This window comes from Piliocolobus tephrosceles, chromosome 10 (assembly GCF_002776525.5).
Source record: "Piliocolobus tephrosceles isolate RC106 chromosome 10, ASM277652v3, whole genome shotgun sequence".
Lineage (NCBI taxonomy): Eukaryota > Metazoa > Chordata > Mammalia > Primates > Cercopithecidae > Piliocolobus > Piliocolobus tephrosceles.
Window position 1 is genome coordinate 110,769,538 of NC_045443.1, and position 18,970 is coordinate 110,788,507.

The 18,970-nt window shown below is 51.5% G+C and overlaps 1 protein-coding gene across 1 annotated transcript in view; it reads right to left on the reverse strand.

The window, feature by feature from the left end:
* The window catches only part of RASAL1 (RAS protein activator like 1), a 38,132-nt gene extending 33,609 nt beyond the window's left edge, over window positions 1-4,523 (reverse strand). Inside the window, exon 1 of the mRNA XM_023203906.1 lies at window positions 4,207-4,523. Within this exon, the coding sequence (XP_023059674.1) occupies window positions 4,207-4,271 (65 nt within the window). The 5' untranslated portion in view covers window positions 4,272-4,523. The remainder of the gene's footprint in view (window positions 1-4,206) is intronic.
* Window positions 4,524-18,970: the final 14,447 nt, after the last annotated feature.

Sequence of the window (18,970 nt, forward strand, 5' to 3'; positions counted from 1 at the left end):
AATAGAACCGGGAGGCCTGAGGCCAGCAGGTTCAGAGTCCTGGCCCCGAAAAGCCCAATGCAGAGGCCCAGAGCATGTCAGGGGGAGCATCTTGAATGCCTGGCTTCACCACCCTCTGGCTGTGCCATCCCAGCAAGTCCCCTTCCCTCTCGGCCTCAGTTTCTCTGCTCTATAAATCAGGTGTGATGCTCACACACATACCTCCTAGGGGGCTGGAGGAATTCAAATGCTGGGCTGGATCATGGTCTGGCCCCCAGCTCTCCCTTGCAGGGGCTTTAATGCTGTGTCCCCAGCTTTTCATTTCATTGGGAGCTTCCCTGGGGAGGGGACTCCCCATTCCTCAGCCCTCTACAGGGACAGACTCAGTGCACCCTCCCTACAGGCAAAGACCAGGGAACCCAGGCCTCAAAATCAACCCTCAAAATCTCTTAAGATGTGCTGCAGCCCCTTAAGTAGCTATGAGTCATCTGCCAATTCAGGCCAGCTCCATCCCCCCCTTCATAATAACAGTCACCTGCAAATCCCAAGCTGTCTAACAGGCCCCTCATTTCCTCCTCCATCCCATCACATAGGCCTCCTTTGTCTTTCATCAGGCCCCGGGCCAGCCTCAGGGCCTTTGCACCTGCTGTTCCCTTTGCCTAAGATACTTTAGCCCTGATACTACCATGGCTGGCTCCTTCCTGCCATTCAAGTCTCAGTCCAAAGTCACCTCCTCGAGAGGCTATCCCTGGCCACCACTGTCCTGTCTAAAATGACCTCTACCTAAAATAATCTTTTTTCTTCTTCTTCTTCTTTTTTTTTTTTTGAGACAGAGTCTTACCCTGTCACCCAGGCTGGAGTACGGTGGCGCGATTTTGGTTCACAGAAGTCTCTGCCTCCCAAGTTCAAGCGATTCTCCTGCCTCAGCCTCCCGAGTAGCTGGGATTACAGGTGCGCACCACCATGCCTGGCTAATTTTTTGCATTTTTAGTCCAGACAGGGTTTCACCATGCTGGCCAGGCTGGACTCCACCTCCTGGCCTCCAGTAATCCACCCGCCTCGGCCTCCCAAAGTGCTGGGATTACAGGAGTGAGCCACCACGCCCAGCCTCCCCTATTTCTCTATGTGTTTAGTGTCTCTCTCCCCACCTCCCTGCCACTTCCAAACTGTGAACTCCTGGGGAGTCTGTGTCCTCCTCTTCCCCACCCCCGCCCCCACATCTAGCACGCATTGGCACTCCAGAGCTATTTCTGAATGACTGGGTTTATGGGTGCTTTCTCTGGAGGCAGGGAGTAACAGTGGAGATAGGACTGGAATCCAGTTTTATGGACTCCCACTCGCGTTCTTAAACCAATGCCCCCTCTACCCCTCCAAATGGCCCTCTCCCTCGATGCCCCAGCACCACTCCCTTGATCTCTGCCACCGTCTTTCTGTCCAGTTTGTATAGATCCATAAACGCCTCAGGAAAGAGGGATGTTGGCGCTAAGACTTGGCTCCAACCTGAACCTATCTTGCTGGATAAGCCCTTCCCTGTGCCTCAGTTTCCCTCTCTAGACTCCTTCCCTTATCCCCCTCTGGCTGGAAGCTCCAATGCCTCCATTTCCCTACCTGGCTTCTATCCCTGAACACTTTAGACAGGTGATGGTCAGTGTCTTCACGAACTTCTGTGGGTCCCACCTCTGAATCTCCTTCTGTGGAGTGCCCCAGGCCTCAGTTTCCCCTTCTGGCTCCATCCCAAATCCATTGGACTGGGTAACCCCATAAGCCTCAGTTTCCCCATCTGGGCTTCACCCTCAGACACCTGTGGCTGGGTAATGCCCTGTGTCTCAGTTTCCCTCCCTGGGTTCTCCACCCCTAAGCTTCCTTTATGCAGGCTCCCATTCCTCAGTTTCCCCAACTACAGATGTGGAGTCAGATGGGCTGGGATCCCACTAGCAGAGGGCTGGGAGACACGCCCCGTCCTGCAGAACCAGCCTGACCTCCAGGCCCTCCTGGGAGCCGAGCTCAGCACTAGTCAGCTGCCCGGCTCTGACGCATGAGGGCCTTATCAGACTCCTATCAGGGAGGGCAATGGTGGCAAGAGGGGGTGGCTGCTTCCAGACCCCTGATCTCTGCAGACTTGTGGCCTCTCCCACGGCCCCTGACTCAGCTCAAACTTGGGAAAGCAGGCCCCTCAGCCATCGCCTGCCCAGTCTGGTTTGGGCACGGAGTAGTCAGAGTTCAAATCGCAGCTGGGTGATCTTAGGCAAGTGACTTTGCCGCTCTGTTCCTCAGTTTCCCCATTTGTAAAATAAGAGACGCCGATAGGACTATATGAAGTGTTAAGCACAGGGCCTGTCCATACTAAGTCCTCGGTGACTGACTGCTACTATTTTTAATAGTAAAAACTCTAAAATTACCTGAAGAGGCCTCCTCCCAGGCCAGAATGGATGCCCCCCAAACCTGGCAATGCTTTAGGCAGAGTCTGGGCCCTTTCCCTTAGGAGAAGAGGGAAAAATCACACCCCACCTAAGAGCCCCCATGGCATCGAAGCCTACAGGAAGCCTACAGGAAGAGCCCCTTTGAAGAAGGGTGCTAACAGCTAGGGAAACTGAGGCAGGGTGGCCGGACCCCCCCACCCAGCTGGGGTTAAGTGACTCCTCCCCACCCTTGCTCTATTTCATAGCTCACTGGCCCAGGAATTGGGGGCAGGAAGGGTGGTCAAGAGCTGCAGGAACCAGGCATGACTCAAGTCCCTTCTCCAGAGAAGCAGCAGGTTACCGTGAGCCAGTGTCCAGGTGCAGGGGAGACACCCATCGCCCCCTCGTGACCTCTCACCCGGACTGGTAGAGGGGCCAGAGCTCAGTGAGTGAGAACCCTGTTTCTGGAAAGGACTCCTTTCACCGCCTAGCAGCTGCCAGGCCCCCAGCCTGGCCTCAATGCCCTAACAGTGTAGGCTGTCTCATTCCCAGGGGCTCTGAGGGGACATCTCAGAAAGAGGAGGGCTTGTCCAGTCACTGAACTGTCACAGCACACACTCTGCTTCTCATTCAGGGCGTGTTTATTTGGAGTAGCCGATGAGGACGAAGAGTGGCAAAACTTGCTCTCAACAGCTGCCCCCTTGACACAGCTGCAGTGTTTTGGGGGTTGGGAGTGTCATCAAATCAGGCAGGAAAGTCCTCTCTGGGAGCCCACAGCTTGGGGAATCAGCACAGAGCTAAGACTGAACCTCGACACAGGCGAAGGCTCCCAATACATGCTCCTGCTCACCTGGGCCACAGGGGAACTCCTAACAGGTCTTCCACCCTCCCAGCTGGATGAGAGACCCCAGGCAACCAGACGGGGACTCCGGTCCAGAGCTCTCATTGCCCAAATGGGAAACCAAGGCCCAGAGAGAAGCAGGTTCAAGGTCACACAGCACATGTCCTTCAGAGGATCCCACACCTGTCGCAGGTGCTGAGGCCCTCAGAGCCCCTCCTGGGCGCTAGGCCAAGCAGGAGGGGGACCCCCCCACACACATTCTGCTGATTCAGCAGCTGCTGACTCAGCCCCCGGGGGAAGCATATCTTGGGACTTGGTAGTGAAGGGAGTCGTAGGGTCCCCCAGTCCCATTGCATCTGGCTGAGGAGGGGCTCACAGTGGGGAGTTGGCTCTTCAAGCGGTTCAGCCCCCCAGGAAGGCCCACACCAGGCTGGGAGCCACAAGACTGGGGAGCTCAGGGCTTGGGGTAAAAGGGACCCTGGAGGGCCACCTGGTGACACTCTGCAAACCTAAGTACCAGATCCACACAGGATGTTGGGGCTCATCTGATCCCAGGCCCTCCAAGGGTCCTCCCCAGGGTTCGCTTGCTAGGCCCCCACTCCAGCCTGGAGGAGCTGCCTCCAACACATGACTGGACTAAGGAAGAGACCCCCCGGCTTTGTCCCTCCCAGATCTGACAGAATCTGGCCCTCTAATCCCCTCTTCAGCTCTGGAAGACCCCCTTTAGTACATCCCGGGAACAAAGACATCCCCTCCCCTGCCCAGGGGTGGGGCGGGACATCTGCTAAGTCTAGGTGCCCCCCTCCCACCAGGACAGCCATGGGCATGGGGCCTCTCGCCCCTTTAAAGCGGACCTGCCCCAATACCAGTCTTAGACAAGAACCCCTCGCCCTCCTGCCAACCCGCTCTGGCACGCGGAAAGGGCGATCCCGGCCCCACCCCAGGCCTTGCGCGCCCATCACCCCGAAGCGCCCGAGAGGTACTCACACGTCCTTGGCGGGCAGCGCGCGGCCCTCCACCACACGAACATTCAGGGAGCTGCTCTTGGCCATGGCGCCTAGCCACAAACTTTCCAGGCAGAAGGGCGCTCAGGTTCCGAGGTTGGACCAGGGGACGTCTACATGTCACCTGTTTCAAGCCTGGCGCCCTGCCTCGGGGTCCCAGTGCCGCCTGTCCAAGACCCGGGTAGCTGGACGGGAGACTTCCGAAGGAGGAGAAGGTCTAGGTGCCCGGGGAGGGAGCGCCCGTCCGGACTCTACAGGTAGGAGCCGTGCTGCAAGCAGGAGGAGCGCGCAGGGGGCGCAGCGGGCTCTTGCCTAGGCGTCTGGAGCTCCAGGCAAGCGGGCTGGGCGGGCAGGGGGAGGGAGGGGCGGCCCAGGGACCTCCCCCCAATCCCGCCTCCCATGGGGTACCCCGCCTGACCCCGGCCCCCCTTGCGCGCCCTCTGCCGGCACCCCAGTCATGCGCGCCAGAGCGCACGGGCGGCGGAGACCAGGGTGCACTATCAGGTGGGGAGGGGCCCCCGTCCTGATGGGCGTGGCCGCTGGCTCCTGGTGAGTTGGCATTGGGCTCAAAAGACATGGTTTGTGTCCCCGCCTGTCCCTCATTCAACATATTCACACTTCTCCGCCCCCACCCCTCCTTGCCTACCATGCAGACACCAGCCTCCTCTCTCCAACCTCCGCGCCTCCGGTACAGAAGCAAGTATTATCGGTGGGTGGGAGGCGTCGCGAGAGAGGGTCGCATGTTCCCTGGGTCGCATGTTCAGAGTCAAGGGAGGGGCCTCGAACATCCCCTTCCATCTCGTTCTAGGTTCCAGTTAAACACAGAACCCAGACTCTGCTCTAACGTCACGGGCTGGCACTGCGGGGGAGGAAGCCGCGGCTGGATGGGGGAGGGGAAGGCTTGAAGGTAACCACTACAGCGATGATAAAAAGTCATCTACAGTTGTTTGAACACTTCATGGGTGCCAGGCACTGTTCTAAGCGCTTTACTGGAATTAGCTCATTTTTGCCTTCACAGATGTGCACTACACACTGCTGCACTATGACCCCATTACCCGCAGCTTATAGATAAAGAAACTGAGATTCAGAGGGGTTAAATAACTTGGCGGAGGGTTCACAGTCAGTAACTGATTTGCCTTCCCGGGTTCGAATCCTGGCTCTCCATTTGGTAGCTGTCTGGACTTGGGTAAGCCATTCAACCTCTCTGTGCTTTGGTTTGGTTTTCTCATCTGTTGAGTGAGGATGACATTGCATTTCAGTCACAGGATTTTGAAAGAGTTAAATGAGTTAATGAAGATAAAAGTCTCAGGACAATGAGAAGTACCTAATACACATCCAGAAAGTGTTTGATATTCTGATTGTTGTCTTTTGAGGCGTGGCCCACGCGTCACCTCTCCTGGGAAGGCTTTCAGAATGCTCTTCCACTCCAGGCAGAGATTTTCTTTCCTTTTTCTCTGCTCCAGTGGCTCCAGGTTTGTACATTTCTCTGATTTTAAATGAGATAATATGACAGGCAGGGCCTGTCATATGGCTTAAACCCGGGAGGACGGATCTGTTCACACACTTATTTCTCCCTGTGAGTTCATTGTTGACCTGCCCAAGACCTCTTAGAAAGGCCAGGCACCAATGGGAGTGCCCCTGCAGATTGAGTGCAGAAGCCGACGCCCAGACCGGCGGGACCAGGAGTGCCCTGCCCGGCTCTGCCAGCAGCCCAATGGTCTGCTTCCCAGTCTCCCTACTTGACTCCCCACCCAGCACCCCAGACAGGCTGATGAGGAACTCAGAGCCCTGGAATTCCTTCCCCAGCTGGTGGCTGCCTGGTGAGTCTCTGACCCACCAGAGATGGGGTCTCAGTTAACCCCGTCTGGGAAATGGATCTAGCGGAACAGGCTCCAAGGCTTAGAAGTATTGCAACATCCTCAGCAGGGCATGAGGGGTCATCCAGCGTTAGATCCAGAACAATAATAGCCCAAAGGAGTCGTTAAAGACCCCCTCCCATTGTGATTTTTTTTTTTTTTTTTTTTAGCCCAGGTGGAGGGCAGGGGCTCCATCTTGGCTCACTGCAACCTCTGCCTCCCAGGTTCAAGTCCCTGCTTCAGCCTCCTGAGTGGCTGGGACTACAGGCACCCATTACCATGCCTGGCTAATTTTTGTATTGTTAGTAGATTTTTGTAGCTTGTATTTTTATATCATCATGTTGGCCAGGCTGGTCTTGAACTCCTGATCTCAAGCAATCCCCTACCTCAGCCTCCCAAAGTGCTGGGATTACAGGCGTGAGCCACGGCGCCTGGCCCACTGTGATCTTTATCAGTTACCCCAGATCCTCCCTCAAAGAAAAGATACCGGCTGGGCGCAGTGACTCAAGCCTGTAATCCCAACACTTTGGGAGGCCGAGACGGGCAGATCACGAGGTCAGGAGATCGAGACCATCCTGGCTAACACGGTGAAACCCCGTCTCTACTAAAAAATACAAAAAACTAGCCGGGCGAGGTGGCGGGCGCCTGTAGTCCCAACTACTCCGGAGGCTGAGGCAGGAGAATGGCTTAAACCCAGGAGGCGGAGCTTGCAGTGAGCTGAGATCCCACCACTGCACTCCAGCCTGGGCCACAGAGCGAGACTCCGTCTCAAAAAAAAAAAAAAAGAAAAAAAGAAAAAAAACAAAGAAAAGATACCACCAAATGTGGTGAGGGGAATGGTACTTATGGTATTTGCTACGTAACTGCAGCTTTAAGACAAGAATCCTGCCCCCCCGCCCCCGCCGCCCCCCACCACATACATTTAGTGGAAACTACCATTTGGGCCTTTTTCTTCTGTGAGCCTGCAAAGACCTCAGACAGGCCTCCGGATCCCCAGGACCCCTGTTGGAACCTCCCGCTGATGGAACCTGAGGGGCCTGTTCCTACAGCCCCCATGGGATGCCAGCCAAACTGCCACGCAGCAATCTTGGCCCATCTTCCAGAGCTAAGCAGGAAGTCACATACCCAAACACCCTTCCCCAGTTCCCCAGGGGGAAATACCAAGGATATAGACTGTGCCAGCTGGGCCTCCAGCAAGCCAGCTCTGTCACCTGTGCAATATCTGGAGTGTGACCCCACAATTTGCCTGGGGCGCTGGCCACACTCCCCAAACTTTCCACATGGCCCGGCCATTTCCTGTTGTTCTGAGAAGCTCTGACCTGAAACTAGCAGGGGGTTGGAGGTTGCCTAGGGCAGTCCATGTCAAGGAACCAAAGTGGGAAAGGCAGACCAGAGAGAGTATGTGGCCTGCGGGGGACCATCCAGCTAGGCGGGGCGAGGGCAGGCTCGTGATTCTCCCAGGGTTATTATGAGAGTTAATCTCGAGGGCAGAGTAAGGCACTTAGCATCATTCCTGGCACATAGTAGGTGCTCAAGAAATGGCCAAACCCCAACCCCAAGCTCCTTAAAGGCAAATTCATAACCATCTTCTTGCCATCTCCCTCCATAGTCTAACACCCATGAGATACACACAGCAGGTGCTTCATAAAGACTTAAGTGGGGAGAAATGCTGAGTTCAGGGTTTACCAGAAGAAGGTTTAGCATCAGGCTGACCTGGGATTGAACCCTGGCACCTGCACTTCCAAGCCAAATGTTCTTGGGCAAGCGAGTTACTCTCTCAGTGCCTCAGTTTCCTTATCTGTAAAGTGGGGATACTGATAGCATCCATCTCTAGAATGAGCATGAGGCTGGAAAAGAAATAAGTGCCAGATGTTTAGCACAGCCTGGAATACTGCAAGCACTCAATAAATGTCATGGCCATTGTGGGACGTCCTGTGCCTGATACCGAGCCCCATTTGGTGGCTTAGCTCTGAGGCTAGGTCCTGGAGACATTGCCCAGGTGGAATGCAGGTCCAGCCCCAGATTCCAGGCATGGACGAAGGCCCACACTTCAGTGGCCAGGGCAGTTTCAGATCACTGAGCTGGGGGAATCTGAGGATTTTCATCCTGGCTGAGAAAACTGATAGAGAGCTTCCAAAGTCAGGGCTCCGGCCTTCCCGATGGGCCCTCTGTCCAGGACAGGCTGAGTCTTCGCTTGATCTGAGATGCTGGGCCCGGGCCCCACGGAGGGCTCATAGACATGGAGGAGAGAGGGCTCCTCATCCCAGAAGAGGGATCAGGACTGGGCATGGTGGGGTGTCCTGGAGCCGGCTCCCAACGGCACTGGAGAGCCGACTGCGTTCATAACTTTCCAACTCCATGTTTAGCCACATCACATGGGAACTTGAAATTGACTAGGGTAGGATTTACAGTATGGAAACTGGCAAAAGCTACATTTGTTTCTGAGAGCCAGTTTCCCAATACACTACGGGGCACAGGAATCCCTAGTCACATAACTCTCTAGATACCATTCCTGAATTCAACACCCTGAAGACTTTTCTCACATCCTCCCAATCTGCTCCCCCAACACATACTGCCTTTGCTTGATCAGTCATTTCCCTCAAGAAGGCCTTTACAGGACCAGGCATGGTGGCTCACTCCTGTAATCCCAACACTTTGGGAGGCTGAGATGGGAGGATCGCTGAGGCAAGGAGTTTGAGACCAGCCTGAGCAACATAGCAAGACCTCGTTGCTACAGAAAATTTTAAAATTAACGAGGTGTGATGGCTTGCACCTGTAGTCCCAGCTACTCAGGAGGCTGAGGCAGGAGGATGGCTTGAGCCCAGGAGTTCAAGGCTGTAGTAAGTTATGATAGTGTCACTGTACTCTAGCCTGGGCAACATAGCAAGACCCTCTCTCTTAAAAAGTAAATAAATAGGCTGGGCATGGTGGCTCACACTTGTAATCCTAGCATTTTGGGAGGCTGAGGCAGGAGGATCACTTGAGCTCAGGAGTTTGAGACCAGCCTGGGCAGCATAGTGAGGCCTCGTCTCTATTATATAATTCTTTTTAATTAAATAAGTAAATAAGACTAGGTGTGGTGGCTCATACCTGTAATCCCAGCATTTTGGGAGGCCGAGAGGGGCAGATCACTTGAGCTCAAGAGTTAGAGACTAGCCTGGGCAACATGGCGAAACCCTATCTCTACTAAAAATATAAAAATTAGCCAGGCATGGTGGCATGTGCCTGTAATCCCAGCTACTTGGAAGGCTAAGGCACAAGAATTACTTGAACCTAGGAGATGTAGGTTGCAGTGAGCCGATATCGCACCAGTGCACTCCAGCCTGGGTGACAGAGCAAGACTCTGTCTCAAAAACAAATAAATAAATAAGTGAAACTCCTCCCAATAGGTTAATAAAGATTATAAGAGATGGTGGGGGGGGGGGAGAAGTAAAGCACAGATATCAATGTAAATGAATACTGTATAGCTCTCTCAAAAATGTTCTCAAGGAAGATTTAATAAGAGGAAAATACTGAAAAAGCATAATGGTGAGGAAAAGGTATATACAACCATATATACAGTGTGAGTCCGAGGCCATAAAATATTCTATGCATGTATATATAAGATCTTTTGTTGAACAAACGTGTATTGAGTGCCTACTATGTACTAGATGGTAGGGATATAGCGAGGTGCAAGTGAGGGATAAGACAGCCCTGCACCGCTCTCCTGGGGCTCTCAGTAAAATAGGAAAGTGACAAAAGTAACACAGCTCAATAATATACTCGCAGAGAGTAAAGAACGATGCGAAGATGATGGAGCAGACATGGGGGCTACAGCTGGAGCTGGAGGGATTCCTTACACACAATAGCATGTACTTTTTTTTTTTTTCTTGAGGTGAAGTCTTGCTCTGTCACCCAGGCTAAAGTGCAGTGGCACGATCTCGGCTCGCTCTGTTGCAGCCTGGGTGGCTGGAGTGATCTTCGCTCACTGGGAGGTAGAGTGGCACCTCTGCCTTCTAAGTTCAAATGATCCTCCCACCTCAGCCTTCCGAGTAGCTAGGATTATAGGCATGTGCCACCATGCCCAGCTAATTTTTTGTATTGTTGTTGTTGTTGTTGAGATGGACTTTCAATCTGTCGCCCAGGCCAGAGTGCAGTGGGGCAATCTTGGCTCACTGCCACCTCTGCCTCCCGGGTTCAAGCAATTCTCCCAAGTAGCTGGGATTACAGGGGTCTGCCACCACACCCGGCTAATTTTTGTTTTGTTTTGTTTTGTTTGAGACCGAGTCTCACTCTGTCACCCAGGCTGGAGTGCAGTGGCACGATCTCAGCTCACTGCAAGCTCCGCCTCCCGGGTTCACTCCATTCTCCTGCCTCAACCTCCCAAGTAGCTAGGACTACAGGTGCCCACCACCATACCTGGCTAATTTTTTGTATTTTTAGTAGAGATGGAGCTTCACCGTGTTAGCCGGGATGGTCTCAATCTCCTGACCTTGTGATCCACCTACCTCGTTCTCCCAAAGTGTAATTTTTGTATTTTCAGTAGAGACGGGGTTTCACCATATTGGCCAGGGTGGTCTTGAACTCCTGACCCCAGGTGATCCTCCTGCTTCAGCCTCCCAAAGTGCTGGGGTTACAGGCGTGAGCCACCGCACACAACCCCATGTGCTTCTTTTATCATCAGAAAAGGATTCATGGTCCCTCCAGCTTCTAAAAGAACCACTGTCCCAAGCCATGTGCAGTGGCTCTCACCTGTAATCCCAGCACTTTGGGAGGCCGAGACAGGAGAATTGCTTGAGCCCAGGAGTTCAAGACCAGCCTGGGCAACATAGCAAGACCCTGTCTCTACAAAAAACAATTAAAATTTCGCTGGGTGTGGTGGCACACACCTGTAGCCTCAGCTACTCCAGAGGCTAAGGAAGGAGGATGTCTTGAGCCCAGGAGTTTGAGACCAGCACTGGGCAATGTACTGAGACCCCCATCTCCGTACATAAATAAATGGAATAGTTGTCCTTTATTTGTATTTCCACAGCCTCTGAGAAGCCCTTGCAGAGGAGTAGGGAGGCAGAGATGCTCCCCCAACCCCAGGCCCCAGTGGCACCGCTGTGTGACCTTGGTCTCTTGCTCCCTTGTTTTGTGGCAATTTACATGCTCCTCTTACCTTCTAAATGTCAGGGACAGTGTCTGATTCATGTTGAGCCTCCCACACAGCTTGGCACATTAGAAAGACTCACGACACGCACACCGGGTTAAACAGAATTCAGTTCCCCTGGAGGGCTGGAACTTGGCCTCTTTTCATGCGATAACAGTCATATTATTTTTCACTTCCTCCCTCCCTACAGTGCCTAGGAGGGCGGCTTCGTCATTGCCAATTTACCACCTGCCCAGTATACTTACACCCCCAAGCCAGGAGGCCTGTGTCCCCTCCTGGAAAGTGGCACCTTCCCTTCTGTGGCCAAGACCAGGGCAAAGCAGACACAGGCCTCGGCCTAGGCTGGGGTGACGGGTTGTTCTTTGTCTCAGGAACACAAAGCCCCGTTTGTGATTGCTGGGCACGATTCTGGGCAGGGAGCCACGTAGGACAGGAGGCATTAGTGGGAGGAGTGGGCAGGAATTCCCAAACCCCCGCCTGCAGGCTGGCTGCCGAGGAAGCAGGGCCCCACAGGTTCCCTCCTCCCAGGGCCTGGAAACAAGGTGTCTGTCTTTCAGTCGGCACCCCCACTTCCTCCTGCCTCAGCCCCACTCCCCAAAGTTCTCCCCACACCTTGGAATAGAGAAGTAGAAAAGAGGAAGGCACAGAAGCATGAGATGGGTGGGTTGGGGGATATTTCCAGAGCTTTTCAGCCAAGAGCAAGGCCGGATGAGCTGTGTCCTGCTGTCACTCAGCGTCCCCACCCTCCAGGAGGTAGGGGCAGAGGCAGGAAGGCGGCAGAGCTGGCAAGAAACTGGGACTCCCACTCCGAAGCATGGAGGGAGGGCTTGGGAACAGCACCTCACTGAACAGAGAGGAATGCTGAGGCCTGGGTAGGTGGGTGGATTGGCTGGCTGCAGAGAAGAAGCCACAGCCCCAGCCTTCTAAGAGAAGTGGTTTGTGCAAGGACTTTTTCCCCTCCCTTAAGCCATGAGCAGCTCCAGGAGAGGGAAGTTGAATGTTTTTTTTTTATTTTTTATTTTTTTGAGATAGAGTCTCTCTCTGTCATCCAGCTTGGAGTGCAGTGGTACGATCTCGGCTCATTGCAACCTCCTGGGCTCATCCCTTCCTCAAGGAGGCCTGGCTGCCCTCATGCTTGCTCTCTAGGCCTCTCCTCCTAACCCATCACATATCTGCAGGGTGATTTGATTCCTCTGACTTCTCCACTGGCCTGTAAGCCCAGGAAGTCAGGTTTTGTCTTGTCCCCTGCTATATCCTCAGCATTGAGCACAGTGTCTGGCATAGGGTAAGATGCTCAATAAATATTTGCAAAAACCACTTATAAAACCACATAATGGCCAGGGGCAGTGGCTCACGCCTGTATCCTAACACTTTGGGAGGCTAAGGTGGGTGGATTACCTGAGATTGGGAGTTTGAGACCAGCCTGACCAACATGGAAAAACCCCATCTCTACTAAAAATACAAAAAATTAGCCGGGCGTGGTGGTACATGCCTACAATCCCAGCTACTCGGGAGGCTGAGGCAGGAGAATCACTTGAACCTAGGAGGCGGAGCTTGCAGTTAGCCGAGATTGTGCCATTGCACTCCAGCCTGGGCAACAAGACGGAACTCCGTCTCAAAAAAAAAAAAAAGAATAGAAATTGCTGGTGTGGTGGCTCACGCCTATAATCTCAACACTTTGGGAGGCTGAGGCGGGAGAATCACTTGAGCCCAGGAGTTTGAGACCAGCCTGAGCAACATAGCAAGACCTCATCTCTACAAGAAATTTTAATAATTACAGCCGTATACGGTGGCTCATGCATGTAATCCCAGCACTTTGAGGGGCCAAGGCAGGTGGATGACCTGAGGTCAGGAGTTCGAGAGCAGTCTTGCCAACATGGTGAAACCCCGTTTCTAACGCCTGTAATCCCAACACTTTGGGGGACCAAGGTAGGAGGAGGCAGAAGTAGGAGGCTCTCCTGAGGCCAGGAGATCAGAACCAGCCTGGGCAATGTAGTAAGACCCCATCTCTACAAAAAAAATTTTAAAACTTAGCCAAGTACAGTGGTGCACCCCTGTAGTCACAGGTACTCAGGAGGCTGAGGTGGGAGGATTGCTTGAACCCTTTTAGTCCAGGCAACAGAGTGAGACTCTGGCTCTAAAATAAATAAATAAGTAAAAACTCAACAGTTGAAAACAATCCAGTTAAGACATAGGCAAGAGGCGTTTCACTGAACTGAACATATATTTTACTGAGGAGGATATACAGATGGCAAATAAGCACATGAAGAGATGTTCAACTTCATTAGCCTTTAAAGAAATGCAAAGTAAAAACACAATGTGCTATCACTACACACGTGTCAGAATGGCTAAAATAAAAAAATAGTGATCACAGCAAAGATGCAGAGGCACTGGATCATTCATTTGTTGCTGGTGGAAATGTAAAATGTGCAGCCCCTATGCAAAAGAATATGAGAGTTTTTATTTAGTTTTTTATTTAATTTTTAATTTTTAATTTTTATTTTTTGAGATGGATTCTTGCTCTGTCCCCCAGGCTGGAGTGCAGTGGCGCGATCTCAGCTCACTGCAACTTCTGCCTCCTGGGTTCAAGCAATTCTTCTGCTTCAGTCTCCCAAGTAGAGTAGCCGGGATTGCAAGTGTGCACCACCACACCAGGTTAATTTTTGTATTTTTAGTAGAGATGGGGGACTTTCACCATGTTGGCCAGGCTGGTCTCAAACTCCTCCTGACCTTAGGTGATCTGGCCACCTCAGCCTCCCAAAGTGCTGGGAGAAGTGCTCGGCTCACTCTGTTACAGCCTGGCTAGCTGCAAGAATGACGCGAGTCACTGTGCCTGGTTAGCAGATTCTTTAAAAATGAAATGTCACTTACCATACAGCCCAACAATTGCACTCTTGGGCATTTATCCCAAAGAAATGAAGGCATAGGTTCACACAAAAAGTAGTACATGAATCTTCATGGCATCTATCTATTTATCTATCTATCTATTCTTTATATATAATTTATATGTATATATATTTTACATATGTATGTATATATTTTGGAGACAGGGTCTCACTCTGTCACCCAGGCTGCAGTGCAGTGATGTGATCACAGCTCACTGCAGCCTTGACCTCACAGGCTCCCGCCTCAGCGTCCCAAGTAGCTAGGATCACAGGCCTGTGCCACCAAACCCAGGTAATTTTTTTTTTTTTTTTTTTTTTTTTTTTGGAGAGACAGGGTCTCTCTATGTTGTCCAGACTGGCCTTAAACTCCTGGGTTCAAGAGATCCTCCTGCTTCAGCCTCCCAAAGTGCTAAGATTACAGGCATGAGCCACTGCACCTGACCCAGCTTTACTCTTAATAGCTTTATGCTTTATTCTTAAAAACTGGAAACGACCCAAATGTCCTTCAGCCTGAATGGGTAAACAAACTGTGATACACCCATACCATGGCATGCTGCTCAGCAATCCAAAGGAACAAACTATCGATACATGCAACAACCAGGATGGATGGATCTCAAGAGAATTATGCGGAGTGAAAAAAGCCAATCTTAGAAGGTTACATACTGAATGATTCCCTTTCTCTCCCCTTTCCTCCTTTCCCCTCCCCTCCACTCCCTTCCGCCACCCCTACCCTGCCTTCCCCTTCCTTCCTTTTGAGACAGGGTCTTGCTCTGTCACCCAGGCTGGAGTGCACTGGTGGGATCAGGGCTCACTGCAGACGCTGTCTCCCAGGATCAAATGATCCTCCCACTTCAACCTCCCGAGTAGCGGAGACTACAGGCATGTGCCACCACACCTGGATAACTTCTGTATTTTTTTTGTAGAGACAGGGTTTCATCATGTTGCCCAGGCTAGTGTCAAACTCCTGGGCTCAAGCGATGCTCCTGCCTCGGCCTCTCAAAGTGTTGGAATTACAGGCGTGGCCACCGTGACTAGCCAATTCCATTTCTCTAACATCCTTGACATGTCAAAATTATAGAGATGAAGAACAGAGGAATGGTTGTCAGGGCTTAGGGAGGGGAGAAGCGGGAGACCGGTATGCCTCTAGTGAACCTTGTGATGAACCGTTCTGTATTTTGACTACAGTGGTTGTCACATAAATATACCTGTGGCAAGGTTGCATAGAACTAAATATACACACACACACATACCCATGAGTGCATGTTAGAATGGTGAAATCTGAGTGAGTTCAGTGGGTTTTACTAATGCCAGCTTTCTGATTGTGATATCGTACTGTAGTTACGCAAGATGTTACCACTGGGGGAAACCGGGTGGAAGGGATATGGGATCTCTCTGTATTGGTCCTTAAACTGCATGTAAATCTACAGTTATGTCAAAAATTAAAATGTAATCTAGGCCGGGTGTGGTGGCTTACACCTGTAATCTCAGCACTTGGGAGGCAGAGGCAGGCGGAGAGCTTGAGCACACAAGTTCAAGACCAGCTGGACGGTACGGTGAAAGCCCACCTACAAAAAATACAAAAATTAGCCGGGCGTGGTGGCACCCAACTGAGGTCCCAGTTTCTTGGGAGGCTGAGGTGGGAGGATGGCTTGAGACTTATGTTTGCACAAAAACCTGCACATGAATACAGCCTGTATTTGCAAGTGCCCAGAAGTGGAAGCAACTCACCTATCTTTCATCTGGGGAATGAATCAACAAACTATAGTATTCATAACATAATGTACCCGGCAATTAAAAAGAATGAGCTACTGATACACATATCAATATGAATGAATCTCAAATGAATATTACTAAGAAGACAGACTCAAAGGGCTACTAAGTGTATACAGCAATTTCATGTATGATGTCCTGCAAAAGGTAAAACTCGAAGGACAAAGAATATGTAGAAGTTGCCAGAGGCTGGGGTGGAGGGAAGGGTTGATTATAAAGGGGCACAAGGGCTTTTTGGGGTGATGGAAGTGTTCTGTATATTGATTGTGGTGGTGATTACATGACTTTATGCATTTGCCAAAACCCATAGAACGGTATATGGAAAAAGTGACTTTTACTTTTTGTAAAAGATACCTTTATGTTTTTAAAAATTAAGAAAAAAATGAAGGCCGGGCGCGGTGGCTCAAGCCTGTAATCCCAGCACTTTGGGAGGCCGAGACGGGCGGATCACAAGGTCAGGAGTTCGAGACCATCCTGGCTAACACGGTGAAACCCCATCTCTACTAAAAAATACAAAAAGCTAGCCGGGTGAGGTGGCTGGCGCCTGTAGTCCCAGCTACTCGGGAGGCTGAGGCAGGAGAATGGCATAAACCCAGGAGGCGGAGCTTGCAGTGAGCTGAGATCCGGCCACTGCACCCCAGCCTGGGCGACAGAGCAAGACTCTGTCTCAAAAAAAAGAAAGAAAAAAATGAAGCCAGGCAAGGTGGCTCATGCCTGTAATTCCAGCACTTTGGGAGGCCGAGGTGGGCAGATCGCCTGAAGTCAGGAGTTCAAGACCAGCCTGGCCAACATGGCAAAACCCTGTCTCTACTAAAGACACAAAAAACTAGCCAGATGCAGTGGTATGCACCTGCGATCCCCAGCTACTCCAGAGGCTGAAGCAGGAGACCCGTTTGAACCCAGCAGGCGGAGGTTATGGTGAGAGGAGATCATGCCACTGCACCCCAGCCTAGGTCACAGAGCGAGACTCCATCTCAAAAAAAAAAAAGAAAGAAAGAAAGAAAAAATGAGATCGTATCTTATTGTAACTTCACATCAATCTGTACAGAAAGATAGTGTGTCCAATTTAATTTTTAAAAATGCTCAAAGATAAAACGTACATTGTTTTAGTTCTTTTTAATTTCATAGATATTGATTGATTGATTGATGGAGACAGGGTCTTGCTCTGTTGCCCAGGCTGGAGTGCAGTGGAGTGATCATAGCTCACTGCAACTGCAACCTCCTGGGCTCAAGTCATCGTCCTGCCTCAGCTTCCCGAGTAGCTGGAACTACAGACACACGCCACTACCCCCAGCTCATCTTATTATTTTTTGTAGAGATGGGGTCTCTCTATGTTACACAGGCTGGGCTGGAACTCCTGGGCTCAAGTAATCCTCCCACCTTGGCCTCCCACCTAATCTCAATCAAAGTGCTGAGATTACAGGCCTCAGCCACCGCACCCAGCCCTAGTTCTGTTTTTTAAAACATGCTCTCACAAAATCCTTAGGAGTTTTTTAAGCAGTGTAGGATTAAAAGGAACTATAGGTTTTTGAAACACCATTGCTCTACATTAAGAAAATACATTTCTTTGAATGGCCGGGCGCGGTGGCTCATGCCTGTAATCCCAGCACTTTGGGAGGCTGAGACGGGCGGATCACGAGGTCAGGAGTTCAAGACCATCCTGGCTAACAGGGTGAAACCCCATCTCTACTAAAAAAATACAAAAAACGAGCCGGGCGAGGTGGCGGGCGCCTGTATTCCCAGCTACTCGGGAGGCTGAGGCAGGAGAATGGCGTAAACCCGGGAGGCGGAGCTTGCAGTGAGCTGAGATCCGGCCACTGCACTCCAGCCTGGGCGACAGAGCGAGACTCCGTCTCAAAAAAAGAAAAGAAAAGAAAAGAAAAGAAAAGAAAAGAAAATACATTTATTTGAATGGAAAATAAATTATTTAAAATGGAAAATAAAATGACCGGAAGCAGGGAGGACAAGATGCTAGTGTTTGTTGCTTTGAATTGAGAAACCCAAGGGTACTTTTCATATTACTCTGAGTACTTTTCCCTAGTACCACCCAACCCCCACAGGGCTGTCTTAGGGATTAATTTAGATACTATAGAGTGCTGAGCATAACATCCAACCCACAGTAAAGCCCAAACCATTGGTTGGGCGTGGTGGCTCATGCCTGTAATCCCAGCACTTTGAGAGGCCAAGGCAGGTGACTCACTTGAGGTCAGGAGTTCAAGACCAGCCTGGCCAACATGGCAAAACCCCATCTCTACTAAAAATACAAAAATTACTCAAGCATGGTGGCGTGCACCTGTAATCCCAGCTACTCGTGAGGCTGAGGCATGAGAATCGCTTGAACCTGGGAGGCAGAGGTTGCAGTGGGCTGAGACCGAGCGTCTGCACTCCGGCCTGGGTAACAGAGTGAAACTCCATGTCAAATAAATAAATAATAAATAAATAAATGCCCAAACTATCTCAGCTTCTCCCATCCCCCAAGTCCAGACCATCCCTTCTAAGCTGGTCTATGAGGTCTAGGAGGTCCTGATGGTCTCCCTTTCTCTCCCTAATCAGTCTAGGGGCTCCCTGAGAAATAGCCAGAGGAGCCCCATCGCCCATCACCAGGACAGGGAGTGGCACCTCAAAGGACTGGGAGTGAGTGACTCCACCCAGGGCCTGGCTAGCAGTGGGTGCCCAGGAATTATTCTTTCGAGCCATTGACTGAGTACACACGAGTGTGGCCTTGATAGTGAGGCTATCCTACCCAACCAGGAAGAGGCTTGGGCAAACGTGGGGCACCAAGAGAGGCAATTTCTTGGCCAAGGGACCCCCATCCACTCCATTGCATACCCGATTTGATGCGGTATTACAGGCCTCTCCTGGAGGGGCAGAGGTGCTCCTTTCCTGGCAGCTCCCTCCCTCTCCCTCCAAGGGTGGATTCCCCAGGCGGCAGCCAGGCAATGGAATGTTGTGTGGTTGGTTGCCAGGCAACCAGAGCCTGCTGGTGGCTGCCTTCTGGGAGAGCTGAGCAGGCTTCCACACCACGCTCCACAGAACCCCCAGGGTCTCCTAGGCTTATGCAAAACTCCAGCTGGTGGAAAGAAAGCTGGGGCAATTGCCAGAAGG